At 41.7% G+C, this 16,805-nt stretch overlaps 1 protein-coding gene across 1 annotated transcript in view; it reads right to left on the reverse strand.

The window, feature by feature from the left end:
• Positions 1–16,805, reverse strand: part of arid5b (AT-rich interaction domain 5B) — a 136,133-nt gene that overhangs the window by 21,001 nt on the left and 98,327 nt on the right. Inside the window, exons 5-8 of the mRNA XM_080790072.1 lie at positions 13,500–13,660; positions 13,017–13,266; positions 11,906–11,958; positions 10,504–10,601 (exon numbers count right to left, since the gene is read on the reverse strand). Of these exons, the coding sequence (XP_080646198.1) occupies positions 10,504–10,601; positions 11,906–11,958; positions 13,017–13,266; positions 13,500–13,660 (562 nt within the window). The remainder of the gene's footprint in view (positions 1–10,503; positions 10,602–11,905; positions 11,959–13,016; positions 13,267–13,499; positions 13,661–16,805) is intronic.

The raw sequence follows: 16,805 nt of genomic DNA on the forward strand, positions 1-16,805 counted from the left end.
TAGGGTCTTTACTGTTCCTAATATATGTAAACGACATGACATCAGCTTGTGACTGCAACTTGTTCCTGTTTGCAGATGACTCAGCACTGCTGGTCTCGGACAGGAACAAACTGCAGGTTGAAAAGACCCTCAGCTCTGAACTCGGTAGAATCTGCACCTGGCTCGCTGATAACAAACTATCCTTACACCTGGGAAAAACTGAATCCATTCTCTTCGGATCAAATAGTAATCTCAGCAAGGCAGATGGCTTCTTGGTTAGAGTGGGTGACAATATTATCACACGAAAAGATGAAATTACCTACCTAGGTTCCATCCTGGAGGCAAATTTTTCCGGTGATAAAATGGCCACCAACGTAATCAAAAAAGTCAATCAAAGAACAAGATTCCTTTACAGGATCTCCTCACTGGTCAACAAACCTTAACAGGAGCCCTCGTACAAGGTTTCTTCGACTATGCATGCACCTCTTGGTACCACAGCACCTCAAAGGCCCTTAAAACAAGGTTCCAGACCTCCCAAAACAAACTGGTCAGGCTTCTACTTGGCCTCACCCCCCGATCCCACCTCACCCCTGCCCACTTTGACAGGCTGGAATGGCTTAGGGTCGACGACAGAGTACAGCATCTTGCAATGGGTCTGGTCCACACGATTCGATACACCACCAAGATACCCATGTACCTGTCTAAATACTTCCTTAATGTTAACGAAGTCCACACCCACAACACCAGAGGGAGTGCAACAAACCATGTACAACCCAGATTTCGGCACAAACGACAAAATTATTTTCGTTCCTATGCCACCAAAATGTGAAACGCCCTACCAACAGTCATTAAGACATGTGAATCCCTTGACTCCTTCAAAACCGCTCTCAAAGGGCACCTACGGATGGCTGCAATTCGAAACGGGCCCTTGTAAAATCGGAATCCCCCCCCCCCCCTCACTGTATATGTTTATTTTCCCTTTTTACCTCCTTTATGATGAATTCCTGTTCTGTTCTATTCTTTGGCTATATAGAAGTGTCTATTTGTACGTCTCTAAATGTTTTGATGAATTGAACAAGGTGGACCCTCTTGTAAACAAGTGTAATGCTTTTTATTGGGTTGTCCACTCACTAAAACTGTAAATATTTTCAATCAATCAATCTGTCCTTCCTTTCCTCTCCAGTGTGTCTGTCTTCCTTGGCAACCCAATACTAACACAGTCCAAGACTCCAAGCAGTCCACACACAGTCCATCTGCTGTCCATCCCCAGTAGCAACAAATCAATAATAACAACTACTGACCATAAGTATTCAACTTATGTGCTGTATTACATTTAGACATGCCCTTTCATAGAAATGTAGCAGTCAAAACTAAAGTACAATATTTGTTTTGACTTGAATGGAGTCATAGTAAGTACACTATACCTTAGTACAGTATTCAAGTAAATGTACTTGACTTGTAACTGTCCACCACTGCCAACAGTCCTGGTATGTCGCAGGAACTTACCCCAATCCAACCCTTGAGTGCCAAGCATAGAGGCATTTTTATAGTCTTTCTTTGGTATGACTCGACCAGGGATTGACCCCAGCCTCCCAATCTCATGTGGGATACTATAATCACAAGGCCACTGAGCTGGTGCTGACTAAAACTACAATACTGACTAAACAGGTCATTGGCAGAAACCATTCTGCTAGTTACTTGAACTATAGGAACATATTTATACTCATAGTAATCAGTACACACTTCTAACACTGAGAGTGTACAAATACAAGCAAATTGAGCCATAAGGGTCAATTTGATGACATGTACACTCTCAAAGCTACAAATTGCTCAAGTTTTATATATTAGCGTCAAGCCAGAATATCTACATTTAGCCTGTTGTCAATTTCACTTTTTCAAACTGGCTTGCTTTGCTGCCTCCCACAAGACTTCTCCCATTATGCTCTTTGGCAGGAGATGGAAGGGAAAACTGGCAAACCCGTAGCGATAGCTGAGACTGCTCTATTGGATTTACAGTAATAACAACATGAGAAGGCATCCCTAATGGCTCAGAGAAATTATGTACTACGAGGTACTGTATATACTGTTGCTCTTGAGCAGGTAAACAAACTTCACAATATAGTATATGGATTGAGGCATTGTAGATGGAAAATATAGATCTTTCACAATGACAACAATTGACAAACAGCACTAAATCAATCTACAGCATATGACCACGTAGGCGTTAAGGAACAAAAGCTTATACTGACAAAAGTACTATTGGGCATAATTATTGGCACCAGTCCAAGCTGCAGTAATGCTGCTTATCGTCCCAGGCAGCACTGCTGTATGACCTTGAAAGAGGAAGCGTTTTCACCAGGAGTTACAACATTTAACATACTGTCAAGTACAGCATGCATACGTTCAGAGGAAATACTAGGTTTTGTGCCTCATGAAATGGATCCTTGAGGGTTCCAGGGTGTCCCCAGTAAAATGTGTTAATATAGCATCAAATTCAGTTTAACCATTAAACCATTAGCCGTTGTGAGCCGATCTACAAGCTCAGGACGCATAACGATGCGTTTTGTGAGATTGTAGATCGGCTATTTGAAGAAAAAAAAGTCTTGACAAAAATGTTAATATATGGAATATTTTTTGAAATTTTTTAACAACACAAGTCTTTATGGGGGTCTCTGGCACAAGAGACCCCTTCTGCTGAGGGGTCCGCGGCAAAATACATATTCATTTGAGAGTTTGTGACATGAAATAGTTGTAGAGCCACTGCCAATACACAGTGAAATGCAGTGTTAATTCACCTCAGAGAGTGTAAAAAAAAAGAAAAATTAAACATTTTACAGATGTTAGTGAGAGGCAAAATATGTAATTCATATTGGCTCTCAGCTTGTTGCCCTTGAAGGAATGCAAGCCTTGGTGTCTCTGCTGTAGTTAACAGTGATATAGAGAGACAGCGGATCAAGGTGAATCTTGACCTTAGTAAATATTTAACCAGGTCAGACCGTCTCTGTGGGGCTGTGGGAGGATGACTCACTGAAAACATCTTAGTTAGGACTTTTAGAATGCCGCTGAATAACATTACCTACACTAAAGTATTTCTTCCCTAAGTCGCAGGAAAGGTAAAAAAATAAATGTATCATGTGATTAACGGGGTATTTATTTAAGCACTTTTACTATATTTGTACTTAATCCACCGCTGCTTCAAGTAATGGCTTCTATTTATCTCACCATGAGATGAATCTATTTAACTTTTTAAGACGAGCCCAGAAAAGAACATTAGTGCTCTCCACTATTCAGTGTGCCAGTCCATAGGAGTAGAGGGAATTACTGGCGGGCTGTTGAGCTGCATGGACTCTCTGTAAAACATAAAAACAAAACAATGACAGCTCGCTCGTTATGAAATATGCAACACAACTCAGAAGCCACGATGGCAGCTCTAGGACCTTTGTTTGCTATCACGCTCTCTCTCTTTATATAATGTATATGCAAATGTGCAGTAATAAACAATTAGATCAATCAAAAATCCAATTAGTTTTCAGTGTCATCATTGAACGCCCACACTGTCACCTGAATAATAACAAACATACGGGCGAGCAAATACACACAGACACGTGCGCACGCACGCACGTACTACACACTCCCAGAATATAAAACCACAAACACGAAATAACCTTCAATTAAGGTCATGACACACCGCAAGCATTTTGTTTTGTGATTAATTCGCCAGAAAATGTTATATTTTTGAAGTGTTCTTTGTGTCATGAATACAGGTATATTCACACAGAATGTGAATTTTACGTGGCGATAATGCAAAGTAATTCTTCTTCCGAAAACGTTTTTCACTGCAAATAAACCCTGTTCAACTACTATGACTTATTTTGGATAGTTTATTCATCACACTCCCATTATAACATTAACTGAATTTAATTATCAGCTTGTTAACCCCAGAAAGACGCTAAAGACATTATAGTGTTTCTTCGAACAAAGAACTCTGCCCTGTCTCTCACGCATGCACGCACGTACGCACGCACGCACGCACGTGCCAGAATAACCACAACTGACACAATGAAAATGTCTTCATACAACTGACGGAAACGTAGATCCTGTACTTCTGTGACTGTGTGTGTGTGTGTGTGTGTGTGTGTGTGTGTGTGTGTGTGTGTGTGTGTGTGTGTGTGTGTGTGTGTGTGTGTGTGTGTGTGTGTGTGTGTGTGTGTGTGTGTGTGTGTGTGTGTGTGTGTGTGTGTGTGTGTGAGAGCGTGTGAGCGTGTGTGTGTGTGTGTGTGAGCGTGTGTATCATTTACAAATGGAACACTTCCAGCAGACATTGTCCTTCTCTGAATCAATTGGCATATGGGTTGACTCACTGTAGCTGTCTGTCTGGCTCAGGGATACTTCAGCAGGACAACTAATCGATGCTGTCGGGTGGAAACCTTGTATGTCCAAAACATTCTAAACTTTTTTAGATTTACTAAACGTGTCACATTGCGATGCATTGTGAGGAGCGTGTAGATCTGCTATTTTCACTACACTCTTGTGGATGGACATCAACGAAACATTGGCTGTTCTGAAGGTCTAACCACTTGTCTTAAACCCTTTACAAACATTGTTGAACTGAGTCCCCCAGGGGTCTACACTAGGCCTCCGTTTTCCCCTCTAAACCAAATATCTGCGCTGAAAATAGAAGATCTACAGCTTGTAGCTTCGCTGTCTTCGCCGATTGTTCACCCCAGATGTAGGGACGCTATAAGTGAACTTGTTCATGTTTATTCAGCCTTCAGCATGATCACGGTTAAAAACGTCAGGTGTCATTAAAAACACTGACTTATTTTGCAGATTACAATATATAATACTTGTAACCTTTTGGGTAAAGGAGTTTACACGGCAAGTTAAGTGGTCAGATGGGTGGGCCGCGAACGCTTTTGAGGTTTTCAAGTGGGCCCTGATGCCACCGTTTATTATGATTTTGTAACGTTGCTGCTGTTGTCACATAATCTCTCTGTCCATCCCTCGTTCTCTTGTGTGACATTTAACCAGAGGAGATATCAATAGGATAACAACCAGGGATTAGCAGTGGTATCAAATTAGCTTGAAAGGCAACAACAGGAAGATACCCCGTGTTAACATGTAGTCCGATAATCACTGCAAAGCCATGCTGTTGGGTAAAAATAGAAGCCACAAGGGAAATTAAGAGGTGCCGCTATCTCTGTGCTCATCAGTGTTATTATCCAACTGATTATAGTGGATTCTCAACCCAAATTGTTTTTTATACTCAAATTACTCTACATACTGTACAGTGTAGCCTACACCAGTGGTTCTCAAAGTGGGGTCCTTGACAGGGTCCCAGGGGGTCCCCAGCAGAATCAGTATAACCACTTTAACCATACATTACTGTATATACATCATTAGCTACTGTATTTGAAAGTAACCGATCTCCAAGCTTACATCGATCACGATGCCTTGTGAGCTTGTGGAAAATATAATAAACAAATATAGTGTTTGAACCAATTTTAACAACACAAATCGTGTATGAGGGTCTCTGGCACAAAATATTTTCGGATGGCGGTCCGTAGCCAATATTAATTTGGGGGTCTTTGACATTATTATTATTTTTTTAGAACCACTGCTGTACACTGAGTGAATTCTGGGAAGTGGAAAGTATACGTTGGCTCAAATGACATGAAAACATGGCTTTGTGAAAGGCAAGGTCTTAAATCCAAAAGATTTGGCTTAGTTACAGTACAGCACCCAGCTAAATCCTGAGAGTTAATTAAACTCTGAAAGAGTACAAATGCACCTGTAAGGGTGCGTGAAGTGAAGGGCTGTTGCAGTATATTCCGCAACACAGTAACTCTGAGAGTGTACACAAATGGATGAATTAACAGTGAGGATTTTACTGTGTAGCTGCCAAGCAGGAAATCATAAAGATGAAATGTTAAGGGCCTGACATTTAACAGTTTAACATTGTCAGGTTGTGTTGGTTGTTAGTTTTTAATATCGGTTAAATGCAGGCCGCTTCAGCCAGGTACTTTTCCACTGTTCCCAGCAGCCTATACCGCTGAGGGCCATCAGGGATAAACACTTATTATTAAGCCCTCAGGAGGAATGAGAAGCTGACGCACGCAAGCATGCACGCACGCGCAGTCTGTCGGTAAGGGTGGATTTGTCGAGCTTAACCCAGTGCAGTGTGTGTGTGTGTGTGTGTGTGTGTGTGTGTGACAGTTTTGAAGATGCGCGCACATCCACTTGCACTCTATGTGCCGCTTTCAATGGCCTGTATATCCAAATCAACGCAATGAATGTTGTTTCTGGTGAAAACTAGGTTTTTCAACGGCCGACAGCAGACAGTGAGACTTGCAGTCGGGTTTTTTCTGCACCGAGCGAGAGAACAACAACCGGTGAAGACACCATAAACAGCATTACGTCAACGTAACATCCGGTTACGGATATTTGGCTCCTCAAAATAAGGGTTGAAAGGGGAAAAACCTTGGGAATGCGCGATAAATAGATTAATTAATCCTTGCGGTCTTAATATGTCTCCACCCTCTCGTTTTTCTAAAATCTTTTCAATACTAGTTAGTTAGTACAAAAGAATGGGTGTCAAGCATTGCCCCAGTCTACTTCCCCCACTCCTGACGGTTGGTGGCTATGTTCAAGTCTTGCTTACTGTACGTAACTACAGTGGTGGAAAGTAACCAAGTACATTTACTCAGGTACAGTACTTAAAGGAGCACTTCACCCATTTTCAACCTATCTTCACATAATTGGTCCTCACCAATGCTCATTATAAAATGGCACCATTCTGTGTACTCACTCTGAAATAGAAGCCATTGTTCTCGCATGAATACAAAATGAAACCACTGACTGTACAGTATGCAACAGCAGCTTGCATTAGTGCAGGTGAATGCATGCAGCAGCAGCATCAAAGCATCAGTGTCTGCCGTCAGTCAATGCTGCGCTTGCGTTTAGGCACAGTCTCCATGATGTCATCTCCCTAGTGAAGGCTTTCTCAAAGTCCTTCTTCTCCACTGTCCACAGCAACAATTTCATAATTTACAGACCCGTCTGCACATGCAAAGCATCGACGCAAAAGGGATTCTTATATTTTGACAGTGTTTTTGAAACGTCTAAACCCACTAGCTACTGCAAAGTATAGTGAGTGCAGAGCGGCAGTGGCAGTTATCCATCTCTTGTACTGTTTACTATATTACTGTATGTTTCTTCCAGCGAGTTCCTGGACCTATTTTATTCATGACTACAACAACAAGGGGGGGCACTCCCATAACGGTCTGTTGCTCTCCCCAGGTTGGCGGAGGGTGTGTAGAGCCCAGGATCACATTAGATAAATGACACAGGGGTGAAAAATGTGGGATAAGAATTACATTTAAAAATAAATATATACAAGGTAATTTTTATATCGGACTGTCAAAGCTGACGGACAAGACTATCTATAAGATATAAGATAAGCAAGACATTGCTGGATCATTCAGAAAAGGTGCCCATGTCATCATTGCTGCCAAGATTTTTTAATTATACAGTTGAATGCAGGTTTGCAAAACTCATGGGCCATGAAATGTTCACATTACTGCTCAAATGACTACCGCTATGTCAGTCCGCAGTCCAAGTGAGAAGAACACCGGAAGGTTAGCTTACACCTTACATGTTACTTTATTAGATTGGGTATGCTGCAGGGAAGGAGCAATTTTAAAAGTGAGGTAACCATTACAGAATCACCTGAATCACCTGACATTTAATAATGTCCTTTAGATTATACTGTAGAAGTATTGACACGTATGTCAAATTAAGTTGCGTGCTTTTTCTATCCTCAACGCTCTGTCACACAGGTGAAGATCATTATGCGTCAAGGTGCCTCACACAGGCAATAACATATGGGTTCTTCTTGGAGGGAGCAGAGAAGTCGGCATATTAATATTTGAAAATGGAATATTTATATCTAACATTTCCGTCTGTATCTAATACCATTAACCACTTAAGCTCTAAATACTTTGTCGTACAAAAAAAGTTTATAGAAAATAGATGTATGTGCTGGGAGCTTGTAGATCTGCTATTTTCGAGAAAGTTATTTGTGACCTGGCCAAAATAGGGATGCCAGGTTGGAAATGGTTAACCACATGATCCCTATACTGGCCATGTTATACACACTGCATAATGAGCTTGTACAAGACAGAGAGAGATGAGACAGAGATGAGAGAGATGGTGAGGTGCTATTGTGTGAGATACTAGGAGAGAGAGGAAAGTGCCACTGCCTCTTTCAAGGGTGTGTGTGTGTGTGTGTGTGTGTGTGTGTGTGTGTGTGTGTGTGTGTGTGTGTGTGTGTGTGTGTGTGTGTGTGTGTGTGTGTGTGTGTGTGTGTGTGTGTGTGTGTGTGTGTGTGTGTGTGTGTGTGTGTGTGTGTGTGTGTGTGTGTGTGTGTCAATCCCCCTTAATTTCAATTCTGAAGCCAGTGAAATAATTGAGATTCGGTAGGCGCAGCAATGTTAAATAAGCCACGCTAACAAGCTAACCTACAGTACCTCAAATATTGATCTTTGTGACCCTTTATAATTACAAGAGCAATGCAGTTGTTCATGTAAGATACAGGTGTAGGACAGCAGCAAGGTCATTACTCAATTTAAATTAGCTGCTCTAGTTGAATTAAACATTTCAGTAAATGAGGCTACCAACAACATTTATCGCTTTAATAAGTGCTACACAATCACTGAGCGCTGTAAATCATCAGAAAGAATAGCATTTCCTTGCTTTTGTATTTGTTACACATCATCTGATGTAAATTATCCAATCTATTTGATATGGTGCTGCTCTCATTTGAAAATGATACGTTGATTACTTCTATTCCTTTACACTCCACTACATCTTAGAGTCCAGTACAGTTACTGTATTTAGTATTATATTATCCATATTAGTGCTATTTCAGCTATTCTCGTAGCTGACAAGCTGACAACGTTTTGTGATGTTTTGTATTGTGAACAAATATATACTGTATATACTTTGGTTCTGTAAGTAATAATGATGCCATTATGTTGTAACTTTAACTTTTCCACTAAACGAAATGCTATACAAAAAATCTGGCACGTTAATTTAACTTACAAAACCAGCTCATACAGGAGTCACATTTTCACAGCTAAAGTAACACTCCAGCTTTTTACTGTGGTTATGTAAGCATCTGCTGCTAATCATAATGATTCAAAGTGGCTTTGTGTAAATGCTCTTTCATAACGGCGATGGTTACCAGTTCTGCTTTTATGAACTGTTTCAGAATGAAATCTCCAACAACAACCAGGGGCATTGCTTCCAAATAGAAAACATGCTGCAAGTTGTTGGACTGTGGGGTATTTAAGTAGCCAAGTCTATTTTAAGGGGTTTCAGAGGCTCTGTTTCCCCTAAGGGATTGACTAAACCTTAACAGAACATTATAAAGGTCAAGTTTAACTTTTTAAGGCACTGGAATATACCCTTTAAGGGTTTTTCAAGGGTTTGGTTAAGTAAGGAGAGGCAAGGGAAATGAAGAACTAGAAAAGCTCTTTCATAAAACCGAGGCACCACATTCATTTGTGGTCGAGGGGACCACAATGGAAATAAGTGCTGGAATTTATTGTGTTTTTTTCCTCAATTGTTTTTAACCGACATGAATGTACAGTACTGCATGATTCAGGTTTTTATGCAATCTACTGTAAATAAACAAAACAATACTTTTAGCATATATTTAACATAAAACTCTGGCATCCCAAAATAGGGGCGACAGCTTGAAAGTGGTTAATATCACAATGTTGTGCTGGCAACAAGATGGTGAGGCCTCTGAAACAGCATTTAGACCATGTGGCGCAGTATAACTCTCAATTGAGAGGGATAGGCATTACAGTTGTTGCCATGCCATGTCGCAGTGTACAATATTCATAGTCTTCAGAGCAGCACAATACAGAATACTGCACATCTAATCAACACTATGCAACTAGGCACAATGAATTGCACCATTTGCCTGGAAAACTCGTATAATTAATTAGACATTTTACGATGTCTGGGCACACTCACGCACGTACGCATGCATGCACGCACACATGCTCAGGACCTAAGTGCATGATATCCACAGTTCTCTGGTAAAACACTATTCCATTCATTGTTGCACAGATATCATATTTTGTATTGATGGAGGATAACATGTGCATAGATTGAGGACTTCAAGATATTAAAAACAGGCATGCATGCACTCGTACGCATGCACGCAAACGCAATCGCACACGCACACACAAATGTGTGATTTCTAAAAGGTCACATTGCACTGTTTGCCAAACAATGAGAGGAGAATATATGTTTTCTTTCTGCTTGAGGGTCTTTGGATGTAACCAGTGATCCATGACCCACAACAAACACAAATAATATTTGTGTTTTGTGCATTATACACACACAATGGCACGCACGCACGCACACCCACACACGCACACACACACACACACACACACACACACACACACACACACACACACACACACACACACACACACTATAGTATACCTTTCATAGTGTCTGCGGGTGCATGTGGCTGCGCTGGTGCTGCCTGGATTTCCTCCCAGCTCATCATAGACATTCTTCCACTGTCTCCTGGCGGTGATCTAGGGATCGATGGAAGAGCATACAGTATAACTCCAGGGTGTACACAAATGGATAAAAACACCTTCATTGATCGCATGGGGGGAAATTCTGTTGTCATGGCAGTTATGAAACGCACGACAGATGCAGAAAAAGAGATAGAGTAAAGGAGTAATAATGATCAAATAAGAGTAAATGGCTATTAATGCACATGCATTAGGAATAGCTTGCTTGGCCCTCTACTTGAACTGCTTGGGATTTGTATGGTATATTAGAGCTAATTAATAGGTATAAATATTGTCTATGGTGGGTCATATGTCCAAAACTGTTACTTTTTAGGATTCAAATTCAAAAATGGCAAAAGTAGCAGATGGATAAGCTCAGAATGCATGGCTTTGGGTGGCGTTTGGAGCTTGCAGATCAGATACCCTTGATATCTCCTATGGAGATGAGAGGTTTCTGCCTGACAGCAACGATATAAAAGCAGTCAATGTAACCATAACAAAATGACAACGAGTGAAAAGACATAATGTGTTCATTTCCATTGGCCAGCCAAAGCCGTTTCCTCGTTACTCTCCCAGAACGACGACAAACACCAGCACCGCATTAGCAACGCAAATTTATGTACCGACCGGAGTCGGGCTCTATATGAATAACAGTGTCGGCATTAGGGTCGCACTTATTTCCAATTCAGCCCCGTCCAGCAGAGTGAAATTTACATTCAAATACATAAACATGAAGATAATGTTTTATGAAAAGCCTCATGAAGGATGTGTGCGCTGCTGTCCCTCGACGTGCATCGCAGCCACGACGCAAACAAAAGTGTTGGTCTGAATTTGGAATAAATCAAAGTAATGCGATTCATCTGGGAGAAGGGGGGGGGGGGGGGGGGGGGTGGTGTTCGCTCTGCAAATTGATCCCTCGTACCCCACGGGGAAGAGCAGTAATCAGTTTAAAGAGGAGAGAACACGCAGTATTTTCAATTTAAGTCATTCAGCAAGGTTGTTTGGAATGAGAACGTATCGGCCCCAAGTCCATTAAGGGTTTAAAATGCACGTACACACATGCAAATGTACTTACACAAATGTACGTATCTGAAAAGCGGGAACAAAGCTACTTGGGGCCACTGTAGATACCAGTGTGTGTATGTATCAATCTACACGCAAGCATACTGTACGTACACACAGAAGGACATGGGCGCGCGCACACACACACACACACACACACACACACACACACCAACAATTCTTCCCTCTATCACTTTTGCAGAACAAAAAGTACATACTGTACACAGTGTACGGGCACAGACACACTGTGTGGAACTCACCAGTTCATATCCTCCCAGTTTCTGAGCAGCCTGAAACATGGTCCAGAGGTTTACTGTAGGATAGACAGGCATATATCAGCAATTTATACTCAGAAAGTAGCAACACAAAGGTATACTGTAGCATTCTTATCGCAGAGGAGAGTATCCTGTAATGCTGCACTGTCATATAGTGTCATAATATGTTTACTTGAAAGTATCTGTAGCCTTTTACCTGATTTATAGACTATGCTCTACTACTGTATGTACAGTATAGGTATGCTGCACTATGCATAATTATGTTTGTTTGGGGGGACAAATGTACTGCATCTTCTTCTCTGAATATATGCTTGCAATAGCATATTGCACTTGATGATTTTATAAATAATACAAGAAAATAATGGATAGTTGCAGCCCTATCTGAATACAGTGTTAGGTCCAGGAGCAGTGCAGTGGTAGTAGAGATGCTGAAGGACACCACAGTGGGGTTACTGAACCTTGACTTGCTGAATAGATAGCACTCAGTACAGTGAAAAGAGATGGGACTAATCATCTAATGGCTACTTAGACACTACGTGATGTTCATCGATTGAGTCATTGATTGATTCTAATTAAGTGTAATAAAACTGTACCGCTCAGTGTGTGATGGAGTATCCAGTGGTGGAAGAAGTAAAGTAATACGATTCTTTTACTTAAGTAAAAAATAGCAATGCCACAATATCAAAATACTCTGCTGGCCTGCGGTCACAATGTTACTTGAGTAAAAGTACAAAAGTATTGGCATGAAACTATACTTAGGAGTAAGCCTTCCAAAGTAAAAGCTGATCTACAAACTCACAACGAGGTGATGCGATGTGAGCTTGTAGGTCGTCTAATTTGGAATAGTCGAATAGTATAAAATGTCTTAAGTGGTAAACAGAATCAGGTAACGAGTAAAGCTGTCAAATAACTGTAAAACTGTACTTCCAAAAAAAATAAAAAATAAATGTCCAAAGTAGCAGATCAACAAGCTCAAAATGAGCTAGGGCATTCATTTGCAAAAAGACCCCCAAAGAATCGTAAATTACGAAGAGAAGAGGTTACGTTATTGGAGTAAAATGGACTTAGTTAATTTCCACCACTGGGAGTAACATACTCTGTTTGAAGCCCAGGTATGGGATCCTCTCGATAGGCGTCTTGCGCTCCTTCATATATTTATAGAGGGACACCAGGAAGGCCTGCTCCTCGGCCCTGCAATCCTCTGCACCTCCTTCAACCCCTCCCTCCCTTGTCTCCTCCGCCGAGGGGAGCGGCGTCCTCTTGCTGCTGATGTTGCTGCTGCCATTGCTGCTGCTGCTGTTGCTGCCTTTGGGCTTAGATATGGCTGTCCTGTCACCTGCTTTAACCTGAAGGACGGTGGCATGCAGGAGACAGATGCCAGGACAGGGAGGGAGTTCAGGGGAGGACAGAGAGTAAGGGAGAAAGCAGAGAGTAAGAGAGGGAGACCAGAAAATGTTGAACATAAGCAGTTTTGTCTTTTTTCCAGACAGCTGACCTCACAGATTCCAGTTATTGGATTAATTAGAGTATGTGACACAACAAAGTCAATAGATTGGTAGATCATAATACTGCACTGTACCTTGGCACTGCTCCTGCCCTCTGTGGTGCCGGCCTCCTTGGCAGCGGGGGAGCCCTGACACTGACCTTTCAGCTCTGACCCCGGCTGACCTTGACTCTGGGAGTCTCGTCGCAGAGACAGGGATGGCTTCTTTTTTCGAGGACGTCCCTTCAGGTTGGGAGCTAGAGGACAAAGGAAAGAGACGTGTGATTTATTCAAGTCATATGACAAAGTGCTATACTGTAGGAATAACCCACTTTTTCAGAATAGCATTTGGGTCTTCAGGGGGCTATTGTTCTGATTTAAGGTCATTAGACCCCCCAAGAGCGATGCAATAAATTGCAGTGAGTCACTTGGTCTAATTTAATAATCGACAGATTATTGTTCCGCTATGTATAATTTAAATGACTTGCGTCTCATGGCTCTATGATTCGTACTGTGGGAGAGACATTACTTTATGTCCTATGTCTCTATGGTTCACAGGAGTGTCATTACTTGTCCTATGGCTCTACGGTTGCCAGCATGCAGAGGAAACTGCAGCCAGTCTACCACACCACAAGGCAGATTAGCATTATATTTAGCCAAAGACAATTTCAAGTCACTTGAGTCACTGTTCCATGGATTTGTTTGTTTAACTTGCTGTATTTATGATGACATATTTAAGGCCCTCCAAAAAACCTCAATACTGTATTTATTTCGGGCCTACTTTCACTTTCCAAGTCCCTTTTCTTGAGGTATTATGTGTGTTTTTTGAGCGGTGCCTCTGCTCCAATACGCAGCTATGGGTGTCTGTCTGTCCGAGCACGGAAAGCTGCAACACCTAAAGTGTCCAGTAGTGTACAGCACTGGGCACGTTCATGGTACACAGACAACACAGTATAATGTTCAGTGTTAATTTCACTCCCATTTAGTACACACTCGGGGGTTAAATGAATACTGAGGCCTCTGTCAGTGTAGTCGACAGAAGAACATGCACTCGTGAACACTCCATATGGCACATTGAGCTACCAGGACTCCCCTGGTAACAAATAAAGCATCAGGGCTTGAAACAAAGCTTCATTATAGAGTCCTGCTTTCCTCCTGCAACAAACAATCCATCTGTCTCCTGCTGAGACCACACGTCAGTCAGTCAGTGTCCACCAGTTACTCTTTATCTGCATATAATATAATATAATATAATAGTATCAGGTACTATGCTTTGTGTTTTCTGTAGCGCCAGAACCACTGTACCTCGGTCAGAACCACTGTATTATTTATTATTTGAGCTCAGCTTATAGATAATAAGCCGACAATAAGCCTCTCTGACCCCTCTCTCTCTCTCTCTTTACCCATATGATTATTTATTCAACAGCAATAAATGTGCTGGTATATACTGTACATGGGTGAATCCAGTGGTTTACTGGCATCTAAATCGTTTCACACAGATGTGTAGATCTGTAGTGCAAAGTCAGCAGGACTTTACATCATTTTGGCGAGCCTGAAATAGGGATGCCAGGTTGGAAGTGGTTGAGGATTAAGTGATTAGCTTTGTAGTGACTCATCCTAAAAACACCAGTGGCTCATCTGGGGTTACCTGATACGACTTTATAAGACTTGGTGGCGCTTCATTATTATTTCTCTCTACTGATTCACTGACAGTTTGATCTCTGAATCTATTTTCCGACCATTAAGTATCCTTAACAATTGCATTCATGAATTTAAATGGTTATAATCTATCTGCCTGGACGACACCGGGGCGGTCCATCAGGGCGGTCTGGGACTGCAGCCTTCTAGCTGTCAGATGATCATGATCCCACAGTCCTTTACTTGGTCGCACTTTGCAAGCCCTGCCTCTTGGCACGAGCAGCAGGCAAGCGGGCCTCTTCAAAGCATTATTATTTCAGGGTGCTACAAATCGTTGCCAAGGACGGAGTTAATAAAAGGACGGAGATTTATTGATATCAAAACACATCGAAAATGTTTCCCCCCCATTTTAGCGGATTAGATCGAAAATCTTAAAACGTGAATAACTCTTGATCTAAATCATTCAGTCCAATTCTAAGCAAAGATTACAGTATGTTTTAGACGCCCCGTCGCGGTGCGGTCGCGCTAGAATTAATCATACGCTGTTGTAGATCGCCTCGGGAGTGTTTTGGCTACATCAAGCTACTTCCGGGATAGTGCCTGGTGCGTTCACTTTGCCTGCTTACTGTATATCATGCCCTTAAATAGTGCTTGTACTTGGAACTGTTTGGCCGCCATGCCAATTCTTCTTATAAACATTTTAGTGCATTTAGTTGAAGTGGGTCCGTGGTGCACTTTGGTGCTGAACTCTTAACTCTCAAATAGTTTGAATTTGTGTGAGAGAAAACTGCAGTAGCCGACGCTTGTAAGACTCACAGTTGTGGGGATGTGTTCATTTTAAAGCGATCGTACAGTGGGGGGTAAAGGGCGCCTGATTGTGCACTCTGCCCCCCCCAGTATTGGGTTGTTCCGCCAGTGCCACTACGTATCAACAGGAATTAACAGGTTGTGACATCACAGCGATATAGGAAAACAACATTTATCACAGGGGTCGAAATGTTTCTCAGTATCAACTAGATATGGCATGTCTGTTGTCTTTAGCCCCTCTGTCAATAGCAATCCTCTTCAACCGCTCACTGCTCTCTTTTGCTGTATAAATGACTACTATTATAGTAGTAAGTCTCAAACTGTTCCCTATGGACATAAGTGTATGAATGCACACTATGTAGCACTAATATTGAGTTCTGTGTTGCTGTGCACTGAGAAATGGTCTCTGACTGCACCAACAATCTCCACATTTTGGTAATTCGTTAATTTCCTCTGCTGGCAAGTAATAACTCTGACTACAGTATGTTTGCTTGTAATGTAAGTGGAGTACCATATTAGTGATTAACGTTTGCATTGTGATCATGTTTTTTCATGCTCCGATTTCACATGAAGCTCACGTATAAGCAGTAAAAGCAGCGTTCAAAGTGACCCAATGTTTTTTTTATCTCTGTACAGCAGAGATGATGCGATGGCGAGAGAGAGAGAGAGAGAGAGAGAGACATACAGTAGAGGTGACACAGCATGTGATGCCAATCTGTCAGCATTCTGTACCAAATGAAACAGCACAGTGAAATTAGAGAGAGGAAGAGGAGAAAAGGGAGATGATGGATTTATAGAAAGTAAGGCAAAATCAGCATGTAAATCTTTCTTTGGCTGCACCTTGTAATGTACCTTTACCGCCATAACTGCACTGTAAAATGTTTGCTTAACTCGATAAAAGAAAACATGATCGCTTACAGTCACATACATTATGCCTGCATCAGTGACTCTTTATCA

This window comes from Protomyctophum bolini (genome assembly GCF_963924005.1).
Source record: "Protomyctophum bolini genome assembly, chromosome: 18".
Lineage (NCBI taxonomy): Eukaryota > Metazoa > Chordata > Actinopteri > Myctophiformes > Myctophidae > Protomyctophum > Protomyctophum bolini.